The sequence below is a fragment of the Chinchilla lanigera genome, unplaced genomic scaffold (genome assembly GCF_000276665.1).
Source record: "Chinchilla lanigera isolate Chin_1 unplaced genomic scaffold, ChiLan1.0 scaffold00008, whole genome shotgun sequence".
NCBI lineage: Eukaryota > Metazoa > Chordata > Mammalia > Rodentia > Chinchillidae > Chinchilla > Chinchilla lanigera.
This window is the reverse complement of record NW_004955409.1, coordinates 29386647-29402046: the sequence shown is the minus strand read 5'-3', so window position 1 is coordinate 29402046 and position 15400 is coordinate 29386647. Positions and strand designations below refer to the sequence as shown.

The 15400-nt window shown below is 38.9% G+C and overlaps 1 protein-coding gene across 1 annotated transcript in view; it reads right to left on the bottom strand.

The window, feature by feature from the left end:
* The window catches only part of Hectd1 (HECT domain containing E3 ubiquitin protein ligase 1), a 97052-nt gene that overhangs the window by 68577 nt on the left and 13075 nt on the right, over positions 1 to 15400 (bottom strand). The window contains exons 2-3 of the mRNA XM_005376961.2: positions 5577 to 5811; positions 341 to 568 (exon numbers count right to left, since the gene is read on the bottom strand). Coding sequence (XP_005377018.1) covers positions 341 to 568; positions 5577 to 5811 — 463 coding nt within the window. The remainder of the gene's footprint in view (positions 1 to 340; positions 569 to 5576; positions 5812 to 15400) is intronic.

Genomic DNA, 15400 nt, shown 5'->3' with positions numbered 1-15400 from the left:
AAATACATTAAGGTATAGTTATAGAAATTACATATTTAGAGCTGGGGATATAGAGAGAGATATAACACAATATATGGGGCCAGACAGGGTGGCTAACGCCTGCAATCCCAGGACTTGAGGAGGCCAGAGGGTTGCCAAAAGTTCAAGGCCAGGCTGGACTACATAGTGAGACTCCATCTCACAAAACAAACAATAAAAGGTATGTATGCAGAAATAAAACATGAAACAATGGGATTCTCTCTATCAAATGAGAAGTTCAAATTACAGTATATCATAGTTCTAAATATAGAACATTATGAAATCACTTTTTGAGAAGAGTATACAATAGCTATTTATTTACCTGATGATCTTCATGCTTTAATAAACTAGAAAGAGATTCTACACAAATTTCTAAAGAAGAATCTTGAGGTTCCATTTTGCCACAGAGTCTTGACACCACAGCCATGGCCGAGTGCAAGGTGTCTTTATGAACCAGATGTCCACTGTCACGAATGAAGGTAAGCACACAATTCAAACCCCCAGCCTCAAAGACTGCTCCTGATTCACGAGTGCATATCAGTTCCAACACCTACATTAGTAAAACAAAATTCGCACATGAATACAAGTCTCATTTTAATTTGGTAGAATCTCAGAAAATATAACGCACCCTCCAAATTTACAAGAAGCCATATTTTAAAAAGTGAAATATGAAATTAATTTTAACAATATTTTTAAATTTAACAATATATCCCAAAAAACCCCACCACATATCCAAGGCAGCATCACTGCAACATAAAACCAATACAAAAATTAATATATTTCACATTCTTTTATGTACTGTCTTCGAACTCGTGTATTTTATACTTACAACACATCTCAATTTTGAGTAATCATATTTGAAGGGCTCAATGGTCACATATGACTACCATATCTGACAGCACAGGTTTAAATTGTGAAACTTGCACAGCAAGCTAAGAAACTACCTGTAATTTAGCAAACTGTGTGTCTAACATTTTATGAAAAGGGGCTGGGCATGGTGGCACAAGCCTGTTATCCCAGCAGCTCAGGAGGCTGAGGCAAGAGGATTGCAAATTCAAGGCCAGCAAGGACAACTTAGCAAGTATGTCTCAAAATAAAGGGGGCGTACAGCTCAGTGGTAGAGCACTTGCCTAGTATGTGCAAGGCTCTGGTTCCAGTAACTAGAACTGCCAAAAAAGTTGGATTAATTCTAGCTATTACTGTTACTCATCATCCTCACTTAATTTATTATATCAAAACACTAAAATTTGACTTTAATTTTCTAAATTATACTCATGTTTAAGATGTTCAGGTAAAACTAAGACGTTAACAGAATATATCAATCTTATTTATACCCTAAATTTAAACTTTATCCAGTCAAGAAAAATGTCTTAAACAGGGAAATAATAAAAACAAATTTCCAGTCAATAACAGTGTGCAAAATAAGAGAAAGAAAAGTTTACAGGCAAATGCAAGAATTCCAGCATTATTGTTTAAGAGAAGACCAGGACCTGACTAAGGCAGGAATAGTGGGACGAACAGAAGGAAAATAAACTAGAAAAGGATGATCAACTACAAGTGTGGAGTAGAAAAGAGGAAGAAAAGGACAAAACACTGTTCTGTCTTAAATAACTGGATGGAGGCAGATTAACAAAATAGGATTTTACCTACAGAAACATAATGAGTGCGGGGGCTGGGGATTTAGCTCAGCGGCAAAAGCGCCTGCCTGGCAAGCGCAAGGTCGTGAGTTCGGTTCCTGGTGCCGGAGAAAAACCAAAAAATAAAAAATAAAAAATAAAAAATAAAGAACATAATGAGTGCTGACATTCAGTTAGAAATGTCTAGGTCTTGAATATGGAATCTAGAGCTTAAGACTGAGGTAAAAGTTAAAGATGAGAGGGAGAATAGGTGTACAAATGATATTAAAGTAGTAGATCAGACTGCCTAGGCAAAATATTTGTAATGTGCTCTCAAGAAGTAAAACAGAACCTCACACAATGCTATCATTGCAGAATGAACTAAGAAAGAATTTGCAAAGGAAACAAAGAGAGCAGGTGTGACCGAATCTGAAGGGTAAAGTCTCAAAAAGACTGAAATAGTTAATAATGTCAAACATCACCAGGATCCATAAGTTAATGGCTGCCAAGAGTCCACAAAGTTTGGTGACACTGATGACACTGGTGACCTTTGGTCCCCCTCTGCACTGGGGACTGAGTCAGGATCTCACGCATCCTGCATGCGAGACAAACATTCCACCACTCAGCAACATCCCCAACTCTTTCTACATCCTTTTTTCCAGTACTAGTGAATCTCACCTCTTTTCTAAATTTTATTTTGGGACACAGCCTTGAACTTACAATTCTCCTTCATCAGCATCCAGAATAACTAGAATTTCAAGCTTGTGCCAGGCTCAGCTGATGACCTTATCCCTCACAGTTTCAGAGAGAATGACGCAAGAACAGCGCTGATTTTAGTAGGCTGAAGAGTAAGTGCAAACCTTTTGTACTCTTTCTAGGAGATTGGCTAAAAGCAGGAGGACAGCAGAAGTAGAATCCAGTCAAACAAAGAGCTCTTTTTTTTTTAAGTGGCGGATCCCCAATAATAAAAAAAAATCTAGAATACAGTACATTATACAAGACAAATGGCCTAGACTTTATGAAAAGGTCAGTGTCATGGAAGAAAAAAAAAGAGGACTATTCTTCATTAAATGAGAATAAAAAGAGTAACAAAATGCAATGTGTAAATCGAGCATGGCAGCACATCCCTGTAATCCCAGCACTCCAGGAAGTTGGGGCAGAAGGATCTCAGGTCTGAGCCTAAGGCAACTCAGCAACTCAGCAAGACTGCCTCAAAATAAAAATAAGAAGGGAGGGCCTGGGGATTTAGCTCAGCAGCACAGCGCCTGCTAGCAAGCACGAGGTCGTGAATTCGATTCTCAGTACCAGAAAAAAAAAAAACAAAAAGAAAAAGAAAAAAATAAATAAAAAAGTAAATATAGTACAGTATGAATGCTCTGGGCTCAATTCCCAGTTCTGGGGGAAAAAAAGAAAAAAGTAATATATACATCTGGATCCTGATTTTTGTTTGTTTTGTTCTCTTTTTTGAGACAGGGTCTTGCTATGCAGTTCAGGCTGGTCTTGAATTCACTAAGTAGGTCAGGCTGGCCTCAAACTTGTAGTTTGTAGGAAGTAGGAATGCCTGCTTCAGCCTCCTGAATGCTAGGATTACAGGCATGTCCCACCACACCCGGCTTGAATCCTGATTCTTTTTTAAAGTTATACAATATATGTTAGGGACCTATCTGGGCCTATAAACTGCACATTATATACTACTGAACCATTATTAATTTTTATAGCTGGAATAAATGGTTTTATAGAACGTTCTTGTCAGAAGAAAACATGCTAATGTATTTAGGGATGAGGTGTCATGACGACTGCAATGCATTTTCAAAGGTTCAGTGAAAACAAAAGGAGGGAGAGGAGAAGGCAAGAAGGAGAAAAAGGGGAGAAAAAGAACAAATATTAACAGTTGGCAAATCTGTGTGGACGGCAAGATGTAAACTGTACTGGATCTTTCAACTGTAGATTTAAGAATTATAAAAAGGGCTGAGGAGCTGGGGATATAGCTCAGTGGCATAAGTGCCTGCCTGGCAAGTAACAAGCTCCTGAGTTCGAGTCCCAGTATAAAAAAAAATAAAAAGGGCTGAGGATATAGCTCAGCAGCACAGCACCTGCCTGGGAAGTATGACATCCTGAGTTCAATTCCCAGTACCAAAAAATAAATAAAAGATAAGGTTTGGGAGGTTAACACACGCATGCGCGCCTAGGGAAACAACACTAAAAAGAGATGGTTCATGACTTCCGCATACTGACATGCTGCAAATATGAAGACAGATAACAAAGAATATGAAAATATTCTTCAGCCTGTAATCCAGCTACTCTGGAGGCTGAGGCAGGAGGATTATGAGTTCCAGGCCAGCCTAAGGCAACTTTGCAAGACCTTCTCTTATAAACAAAGAATTTTTTAAAGGGTTGTAGTTCTAAGGGAAGAACTCCCCCATCCCCCGCCAAGGGGTATGATTCCTACTGCTACAGAAAGACAAGACAAAACAAGAGAAAAGGAGAAGGAGAAAAAATACAGGTCAGTGAAAAAGTAATGAAGTAATATTTCTACAAAGAAGGAAGTTAGTCTGTTTTACTCTCATTCTCAGAATATGGGGTAGAATTTTCCAGAAGTTCCATGAGATGTGATACTGCAGCAGAATGAATGCAAAGGCAGGTATGAAAACCTAGCTATTGTAGCCAGGTTTGTTTTTTGTTTTTGACAAGGGTCTTCAAAAAGATTTCCAAAAATGTCTAGCAATGGCAGTCTCTTACTAATTTTCTTTGTGTTTTGGAAAGTTATTTTTCATTAAAATTGTTATACATGTTAACATGTATTTTAAGAGAAATTAATGAATAAAATGTCTTAGTTGTTCTATCTGATATGGTAAATATAAATTAACAGAATCAAAGACTCTTTAAAGAACCTCAATAATTTAAGACTTGTAAAAGAATCCTGAAATAAAACTTTAGAGAACTGCTGACCTAAAGCAGCAATAATCATAAAAAGAGTAAAGGAGAGATCACTTTTTTAAAAAAAGAGCATGGCCAGGAACATGCCTGTAGTCCTAGCATTTAGGAAGCTGGGGCAGGACAATCCCTTGAGCTCAGAAATTCAAGACCAGTCTGGGCAACAGGGCATGCTTCCATGTCAAAAAATAAAATAAAATAAATGTGATTGCCAAGTAGTTTCAATAGATTATTGTCCCTGTGCAAATGCTTTTAAAGCTGCATAAAATTTAGTCCCACAAGGAATAAGAGTTTAAAGAGAATACAGCAAAATAGTTAAATCCACAGGTCCTAGGACTTACTAAATTTTCAAATTTCTGATCTTCAAATCTTAGCTGTCCTGCTCATTACTTATATATCCTTCAAGAAAATTACTTAACTTCAGTACACCTGAAGTTTTTCATCTGTACAACAGAATTTTTGTTGTTGTTGTTTTTTAACACATCATCTCCCTAGGTAGTCCAGGCTGGCCTGGCCTCAAACTTACTACCCACCTACTTCAGCCTCCTAACGGCCAGGATTAGAGCATATTCTACCAAGCCCAGGTAGAAATAATATGATATTAATGACACCTACTTCATTTATCATGAAGGACAGATGAGCTCATACATTTAAAAGTGCTCAAAATAATGTCTGGCACTGATGGCTGTTGTCAGTTGTGGTTTGTAAATACTTTCATACAAAACAACTTTGGGTAAAGACATGATAACCCATCTCAACGTGTCAGTCATGACCAGCACTGCAGAGAGCTCAGGCAGCACAGAAAAGCTACAACTTTCATTCACAGATGATGAGTCCTTCTCCAAGCCCTTGCAAGACATCCTTCAATGCCCCCAAAGGGCTGTGATCTCCACTGTTCTCAATCACTTTTAATAAAGGAAGACTGATGACAGGAATAATTCTAGTTTTTAGTAGATTATACTTCTATTCTCTAAATTATGTTCAAATAGGCTAATAAACTATACTTACCTTAACACACTGTTCGGCTAAGTCTCTGCTAGTCCTGTTGTTAAGTTCAACCACAACCAAACGATTACAAAGTGCTTTTATTGCTCCATCTACACCAACAATCCTTCGGGTGCACTCTGCAGATACATCCAGGTAGTATGTTATGGCACGGGCCGTCACCTCTAACACATTGTCTGGAGCACTTTCATCAAGAAAAATTTTGCAGAGGGCTGGTAAGAAAGTACGAGGAGGACATCTGTAATGAAAGAAATCACATTATACCTTGGATTACTAATATTAGCAAAATAATACAGAAACACTAACGTATACTGCGTGGCTATCTGAATGTGTATTAGGTAATATTTTCACAATTTTTGCTTCCCTTACTCAGGTGCAAACTTCATCATCATTGAAAATAACAAAACAGAAACAGTTTAATGAAGCAGCATTAACTAAAATCATGTTCTAAAAAAATTCTTATTCAATATTCAGTTCAAGCATCAACTGATCTGTAAAACCTTTCCTAAATTCCCCAAATGGTTACGTGGTACTTTCTCCTTCCCAAAATTTCATAAAATCAGTGCACACGCTTTTTAATGTATCTATTTCCTTACTTATAACAGTGTCTGAAGATCCAGTTCACGTTTTATAGGAACCAACACTGAGTCTAAAAGACCAGAGTAAAACAGAAAACAGCAACTGTGTGATCTTTGTTCCTTGATTTGTACAGCAAATATCTAAGCGATATCTACTTTATGTGGTTGTTACAAAGGTTAAATTACATCATATACATTACACATTCAGCTCAGTACCTAGACCCATATTAAACTAACTTCAGCAGCTATGAATAGTCTAGTATTTGTTATATATACCTGTATAAGATAGGGTTTTTTTTATTTATTTATTTTTTTTTTAATTTTTTTATTTTTTATTTTTTGGTTTTTCTCCGGTACCGGGAACTGAACTCAAGACCTTGCACTTGCCAGGCAGCCACTTTGCCGCTGAGCTAAATCCCCAGCCCTGTATAAGATAGTTTTATCAAAAACAGAATCTGTGAGGTACCAATAAGACATATTTCATTAACACATAAAATATAAAAGACCAACGTTTACATTTAGTAGAAACCTGTTACATGACATCAAATATATTCTAACTCTTTGCACAGTTAATAGAGTACTCTTAATATTTTAGTAGAATTATTTTTCCTCCAATTTTTAGTGTGTGCAATTAAGTACTTCCCATACCTTTAGCAGCTTTTTAAAAATAACTATACCCAAGTCAGAGTATCTCTAAATCTGTTTTTTCATATATACTCAATTTTTAACTTAAGGGGGTCCAGCAGCTGAAATATCAAAGAGAGTTTTAGTAGACTTCTTTCAGTCATGATGGAGCAATAATTAAAAACAACTGGTTTTTATTGGATAGCATCACTGCAACCTATGACAACAAAATCAAAATTGTAGTATTTCCAGGTTAAAAATCAAATGCTTTGAGGCCAAGTTACAAGAGCTTACTCGCTAGTTTCTGGTAAGACCACAAGAATGTCTGGCATACTAGAATCTTAAGCACTATATTGTTGTTCTCTATATAGCAGGTATGTACCCACTTGTAGTAAATGGAGTAGATGAGGAAAAGACATTGTGAAAGTGTTAATACACAGAACACAGTCCCAAAAAAGTAATGTTTCTTTAGAAAATAGCTTTATTCTGGGGCTGGGGATTTAGCTCAGAGGCACAGCACCAGCCTGACAAGTGCGAGGTCGTGAGTTCAATTCCCGGTACCGGAAAAAAAAACGAAACAAAAAAAGAAAGAAAGAAAATAGCTTTATTCGAAGAATAAAATGAAGTTAATAGTCCTCATATTAAATGACAATAGATCTATGATTTATGTTAAAAACAAAATTATGTATTTTAAAATGTATTTTAAAACTATGTATTTTAAAATTTAGTATGTTAAAAACAAAATACTCATATGTAAAATCACTAATTTTTATTTAACCTTTAAAGAGAACTACAGTTATATCTTTTACATTCCTATGAAACTAGTTATGAATTATTTTCTCTGTGATTTTTGCTATTAAGAACCCACATTACATCAGGTGTGGTGGCATACACCTATAATCCCAGCACCTGAGAGGCTGAGGCAGAAGAATCGAGTTTGAGCAACCTAAACTACATAGTGAAAGCCTCTCACAAAACCAACAAAAAATTAAAAAAAGAACCCACATTACTATATGCATCTATGATGTGTATATCCACTGCCAATCTGAAAGGTAATCAGTAATGGAGAGCTAGATTAGACAAATTTCATTTGTGCGAATGCCACTGTAATAGAACAACTGATTTAGGGCAAATATGTCATAGCTGAAGTTTTGAGAATTTTTTTTTTAATGGAAAATAACTTGGCAGGCGTGGTGGCGCATGCCTGTAATCCCAGCACTCGGGAGGCTGAGGCAGGAGGATCATTACAAGTTTGAGACAAACCTGGGCTACAAAGTGGGTTCAAGGCCAGCCTGAACTGCATAGTGAAACCCTGTCTCAAAAAGACAAAAAAAATTTTAAAACACAGGATTCTTAGCAGCACTTCTCAATTAAGATATAGATTATTAACATTTGTTCAGAACCAAAAAGCGAATCACAAAACCTCAATGACACAGAGATACAGAAAAATGTCTATATTACTTATTTCTGAAGTACAGGACACTTCGGGTCCTCCTTTTCAAGATGACAAAAAAAAAAGAAGGAACAATGGTCGTGCCAAAAAGGGTCGAGGTCATGGGCAGCCTATTCGCTGCACGAACTGCACCCGGTGTACCCAAGGATAAGGCCATTAGGAAGTTTGTCATTCAGAACACAGTAGAGGGGGCTGGGGATTTAGCTCAGTGGCACAGCACCTGCCCAGCAAGCGCAAGGTCGTGAGTTCAATCCCCGGTGGAGGGGGGCACACAGTAGAGGCCGCCGCCGTCAGGAACATTTTGGAAGCGAGCATCTTAGACAGTTATGAGCTTCCCAACCTCTATGCGAAGCTGCACTACTGTGTGAGTTGTGCCATTCACAGCAAAGTGGTCAGGAACTGATCTCGTGAAGCCTGCAAGGACCAAACCCAACCGAACCCCTCCACCCCAATTTAGACCTGCTGGTGCTGACCCAGGACCTCCACCAAAGCCCGAGTAAAGAGCTGGGTCTTGGGGCTGGGGATTTAGCTCAGCGGCAAAGCGCCTGCCTGGCAAGCACAAGGTTGTGCGTTCGGTTCCCGGTACCGGAGAAAAGCCAAAAAAAAAAAAGGAAGAGCTGGGTCTTAGCAGACTGAAGAGTGCCAGCTTTGGCAGCGCATGTATTAATGGACTGAAGAAAACTATCTCTTGGGAAAGAATAAAGTAGATGCTGTACTTTTAAAAAAAATGAAGTACAGAATAATTCAAAAAAATACATCTGTATTACCTAAAAGCTCATACTGAACCTAAAAGAAATTACTAACAAGTGTGATTGCCTGATCTACATTCCGCTGGATATTCTGCTTTTTGGGGGGGATGGGGGAAAATGAACTCAGAACCTTTGCCTTGCCAGGCAGGCACTGTGCCTCCGAGCTACCTTCCCGGTCCTTGGATATTCTATTTTAATATAATCATTGTAATATAAACATGTCAGATTGGGGCTGGGGATTTAGCTCAGCAGCACAGCGCCGGCCTGGCAAGCGCAACATCGTGAGTTCGAGTCCCGGTACCAGAAAAAATAAATAAATAAACAAACAAACAAACAAACAAACATGTCAGATTTTAAAACAGATCCTTCAGTTGTTGGTTAGGGATTTTTTTTTTTTTTTTGGAAACAGGATCTCCCTATGTAATTCAGTCCGATCTTGAACTCATTCTGTAGCCCAAGCTTTATGGTTATAGCATCTCTACATTTCTTTCACTGTCTACAATGATTATTTCCTATCTTTTCTTTAATTTTGTCTTGGCTCCTCTAGTTTTTACATTGGCTTTTACTACTACAGTCCCTCCTCATCTTTCCTATATTATCTCCGATTATCTAATCCATTCCGTTAGTTTATATACCACAGGTATAAATCTCATCCACATTCTCTTAAAAACTCTTCAAGTAGCCAGACAAAGTGGTGCACACTTATAATTTAAGTATTCAGGAGGCTGAGGCAGGAGAATCGCCATGGGACTGAGACATGCCTGGGCTTACGTAGTAAGTTCAAAGCCATCCTGCACCACAAAGCAAGACCATCTCAAAAAACTCAAGTGTTATCTCCACCCAGACTAACTCACTGTCTTCATTTAGAATTACCATGGGCATCTGAAAATGAGTGTATTCAAAACAAAACTGACCTGCACTCTATTCCCCAATTTCCTTCATACATACATATCAGTGATCCAGAAATCCAGAAACCTGAGAACCATCCTTGAGTCTTCCTCTACTTTTCTAACATTACTCAGCCAACCTCTCAGTTAAGTCTCACTCGTTAAGCCCTCTCCGAAATAAATCTCATGTTTTCCACTTCTCTACACATCCTTTTTAAAAATTCTCATCTAAGTCAACTTCAAGGTCTTTTATAAACGATTGAAATAACCCCTCAGTCATCCACATAGGAGATAGGTCCAGCACTGATGCTGAGGAAGGGAGCTGAGGGAAGGAGGTCATTCCAGCACAAGATATCAGAGCCATGCACTAGGTGAGGAGGGCATCTGTGCAGGGAACAGAATCAATGAATGGATGGATGAATGAATAAATAAATGAGCCACGTTTCGCAGTGTAGGAAATGGGATTTACAAATAAATACTGAAAGATTAGCATGAATTGGAAGCATCAGACCAGAACTGTAGGTATTGGTATGAATTCATGGGTTTCAATACACAAACAGAAAAATAAATGTATAGATGGTCCCCAGCTTACAACAGTTCAACTTACACAAATTAACTACAAAGAAGGATAGGGGCTGGGGATTTAGCTCAGTGGCACAGTGCCTGCCTGGCAAGCGCTAGGTTGTGAGTTTGATTCCCAGTACGGGAGAAAAACCAAAAACAAACAAACAAAAAACATACAAAGAAGGATAAACGAGTCATTTGTATGAAAACAGATGTACTTCGAGACAATAATGCTAAGTAAAACAAATCAGATCCACAAGCTTAAATATCACACGATTTCTTTTATGTGAAAAACCCAAAATATAAATAAAGTGTGGTGGCTCACACCTGAATCTCAGCACTTAGGAGGCTGAGGTAGAAGGACTGCTGCAAGTTTGAGGCCAGCCTTGGCTACAAAGTGAGTTCAAGGCTAACCTGAACTGCATGGTGAGATCCTGTCTCAAAAAAGGAAAAAATAAATAAATAAATAAAAACCTACCTAGATAATAGGAAGGTAGATTTTTTTTGCAAAGAAAAAAGGATCAAGAGAGAAAGGAAATGGGATAGGAAGGAGATAAAAAAGAATTAAGATGTTATATATATGAACCAGGTCCCCAGGAGGAAGGTAATCATTATATACTATAAACATGTAGTAATAAAAAAGTAAAATATTTTAAAAACACAAAACCAAGAAAAACTGACTTCACAATGGTATGAAAGCAATAAATATTTAGTGGAAATCATATTTCAAACTTTGACCTTTCCCTGGGCTAACAATACGCAGTACAATATTCTCTTATGAGGTGAGCAGTGTCAACAAGCTACAGCATCTTCCAGTCAGACCCATGGCCACAAGGGCAAACAATCCATACTCCACAGTGTATTATGCTGTTAAGCTATAATGTTTGGTAGTTGGGTATGTTAAATATATTTTTTTCTCATGTTATTTTCAACTAACAATAGGTCTACTAGAATATAACCCCATCTTAAACCAAGATATATGTAATTAGTCATGCACAAAAATAAATTTAAACTTTGGGGTCAGTCAACATGGAGTGAACTTATTACAGTCTATCACACCTGATGGTTACAACCAAAAACCCTGAACAGACCACAGAAAAGCAAGGCTCCGAGAAGTAGGCAAGAGCAGATGGAGGACAATGGAAGTGAATTTTAAGGTGGTGGTGGTTGTTTCTTCCTTCCTTTCTTTTTCTCTCTCTAGGCTTTGACTCCTTGCAGTTATTTGGATCGAGAATGTCCCCAAAGGGCTCAAAATTGGTCACCAACCTATGGTGCTGCTGGGAGGTGCTAGAGTCTTGGGAAGGTGGGGCCTGGTGGAAGGGAGGGTTCTTAGGACAGTGTCCCAGAGAGGAATGTTGGGACACCAGCCCCTGCCCCTCTGCTTCTCCACCACCACGAGGTAAGCAGCTTTACTCCACCATAAGCGCCCCATCATGTTCTGCCTCACAAGCCCAAAAGCAATGGAGCCAAGTGATCATGGACTGAAGCCTCTAAAACCATAAGCTGAAATAAACCTTTTATTCTTACAAGTTTTTCTTCTCAGGTATTCTCTCACAGTGATAGAGCTAAAATACCTCGGGCTAGGGCAAATCCCAAAACTATGTAGCAGAAACACACAACAGAAACTGGGAGGGCCATAATTAGCCAGCAGGTATAGGGAGAAATTCCTGGGTTTTCACTGCCTAACTAGGCCAAGAATGGACCCACAGTACAAGTCTCAAACTACATGCCTAATGGCAATGGAGACCACCTGTGCCTCAAAACCCAGGAGAAATATGAAAAGGAGTGACAGTGATTCAAAGAGCATGAGAAGAAATTTTTTAAAAAATCTCTTTTCCCTTACTACTTTTACCAGGAAGTAGTCCAAGTGTCAGAAATTCTATGCTAGCACAAAGGGATGCAAGGAAGGGTGAGGGAGACTGTGGCTAAAACCTCAAGAGAGTCTCGTTTTCTAATCAAAAAAAAAAAAAAAAAAAAAAAAAATCAATGGAAAGGATTCCTGGGCGCTTAAGAAAGATTTGGAGGGGCCCGTTATGGCTTGAGTTTAGATGTTCCCCCAAGCCTCACGCAGTCATAGGTGGAACTTTTTCAGAGGTGGCTGGATCTAGAGTGTGCAACACTGGGATTGATTCACGATGCAATGTTTGAATCAAGGGCGTTTTTTTTTGTCCTTTTTGAGACACAATCTTGCTATGCAGTTTAGGCTGGCTTTGAGCTCACTTTGTAGCCCAGGCTGATCTTGAACTCGCAACAATCCTCCTGCCTCAACCTCCTGAGTGATGGGATTACAGGCATGACCCACCACGTCCAGTTTAGGCCATTAAGACTAAGGGTATGAATGATACCTACCCTGAGTAGCCTGGGTAAGATATTAGGGATAGAAAGAGCTATGGTCATCTTCTGTTGCTTTGCTACCTTCTTCCCACCATGAACTGTTTTTCCTCTGCAATGCTGTCTGCTGTGCCACTCTGCCTTGGAGCCAGTTGATTATGCACTGAAACCTCTACAAACTATGTGCTAAATAAACCTTTTCCCCTTTAACTTTGGGTGTTGGCCATTTTATCTCAGCAACAAGAACAGTAACTAAGACAAGCCCCCATACTCAGAAAGAAAAAGAACTAAAAAAGGAATCCATGATACAAGTCCCAAATTCATCTCAGGCTACATGTATGGAGGAGGTTAGCACTAAAAAGCAGTACTCAAAAACTCTGAGAAACAAACTATGTTATAAAACACCATCTGAGTACTAGACTAGAAAGTGGAGGGGGAGATTACTATGAAGGCAGCTTACTATGAAGGCCCTGGATTCAATCCATAGTACTGAGGGAAAAAAAAGAAAAGGAAAAAAACAGTAGTGTAGGTGAAATCTAGATGCAATATGCTAAATTTAAAAAAAAAAAAAAAAAGCATAGTATGGTGGTGCATCTCTGTAATCCCACCATTCAAGAGACTGAGGCAGGAGGATTACCACAAGAGTTCTAGGCCAGCTTGGGCTACACAGTTCAATGCTGGCCTCAACTATGATATCCTGTCTCAAACAAAAACACTAAGGGGAAAAAAAAAAGAAGAAAAAATATCTAATGACTCATGATCTGGACTAGGTAGTGAGGCTAGTCCTTAGGAGCGACTGACTGTAAAAAGAAATTAACATTAGCAGAGCCAGACGTGGTAGTGCACACTTGTAACAATTAGCTGCATCCAGTGGCAGGCTCTATAGTGGCAAGTGAGTTTATGCATTTCAACTGTACAGCCACACCTGGCAGCAGTGCACTTTAAGTCAGATCCAACACTGCTCAGGGACTGCCCATTTTATTGACCACTTCCATCCATGCTTCTTTCCTGTACTGCTGACTTGTCTCTGTCACAGTTTTTGCAAGCCAAAAAGCTAACTCCAGCCAAAATGAGTAAAACAGCAAGTGTCACTGGACAGTTTTTTTGAAAAGAGGGAAAGCCCGAATGACGAGAGAGAAGAGTCTAAAACTGCCAACAAAAATGAAACTGCATTTAGAAGAAATATCAAGAGTTTTACTTAAATTTCTGGGTTCAGTGCAACAGGTGATTCACATTCTCCAAGCCCAATTTGTTTAATATGTAAAAACCAGCTATCCAATAGAAGCATGAAACCCTTAAACTGCTTCACGGCAAGCACCTTGCATTACAGACATATCTTTGGAGTTTTTCAAAAGAAAAACACATGAACATGAAGAAGTAATGATGAACAAATATTTCTGCATTGAGGGCATTCTTAAGAGTCTAACGCATTGCTAAAACTAGTAAGCTAATAAGCTCGTTACTAGTTGTGAAGAGTGGATCCTGTCTGTTACTAAGGATATGTGTTGTGAATTTTTAGGAGAGGCTACAGTTCAAAAGGTGGCATGTTTTCCTCTTTTGGCTAGCACTGCAACTACACAAACTGATGGAACAGAGAATGTCTTAATTACTTTTCTCAACGCCAAGACAAAACACTCAACACTCAAAATTAAAGGAGGAAAGGTTTATTTTGGCTCACAGTTTGTAGAAGTTTCAGTTCATAATCAGCTGGCTCCACAAGGTAAGGTAACATGGCAGAGGGGATCAAAGAGTAGGCAGAATGTGCCACAGACAAGAAGCAAGCAGCAGGACAGTAGCAGCAGCCTTCTTTCTGTCCCTCTATATCCAGGCTGTAAGCATATTGATTGGTGCGCCACCCACATCCACAGTGTGGTACCCTTAATCCCAGCATCACATTCTCAATCACATCCATGGGGGGGGGACGACTAGATACATGCCATATTGAGGATTAATGAGTCACTGTGGCACACAATCCAGACTGATAAGTCTACTGATGTTGACAAGGTAATACTTATTTTTGTGCAATATGTATTTCAGGAGGAAGTGCATGAGGATATGTTATGCACACTTTTGTTGACAATGAACACCACAGCTGCAGAACTATTCAAACCTCTGAATGATTACATACCAGGAAAATTTTACTGGTCATTTTGTGTTGGTATATGCACAGACAGAGCAGATGCCGTAACAGTATGGCTTTTGGTGTCAATTTAGGTCAAAGAAGTCTCTTCTGAGTGAGTACTCTGTCATTTATAGAGAAATGCTAGCTAGCCAAAAAGTGCCACCTGAACTAACAATGTCTTGGAGGATGTGATTAAAAGTATTAACTACAGGGGGATGGGGATTTAGCTCAGCGCAACAGCACCTGCCTGGCAAGCGCAAGGTCTTGAGTTCGATTCCCGGTACCGGAAAAAAACTAAAAAATAAAAAATAAATAAAAATGTTAACTCAAAAAAAAAAATTCAACTATAAGCCAGACATGGTGGCACACACCTGTAATCTCTACACAGCAAAACCGTTTTTTAAAATAGGATCTCACTGTGTAAATGAGGCCAGCCTTGAACTCATGACAATCCTCCTGCCTCGACCTCCTGAGTGCTGGGATGACTGGCATGTGCCAACCACACCTGGCTCTAGTGAC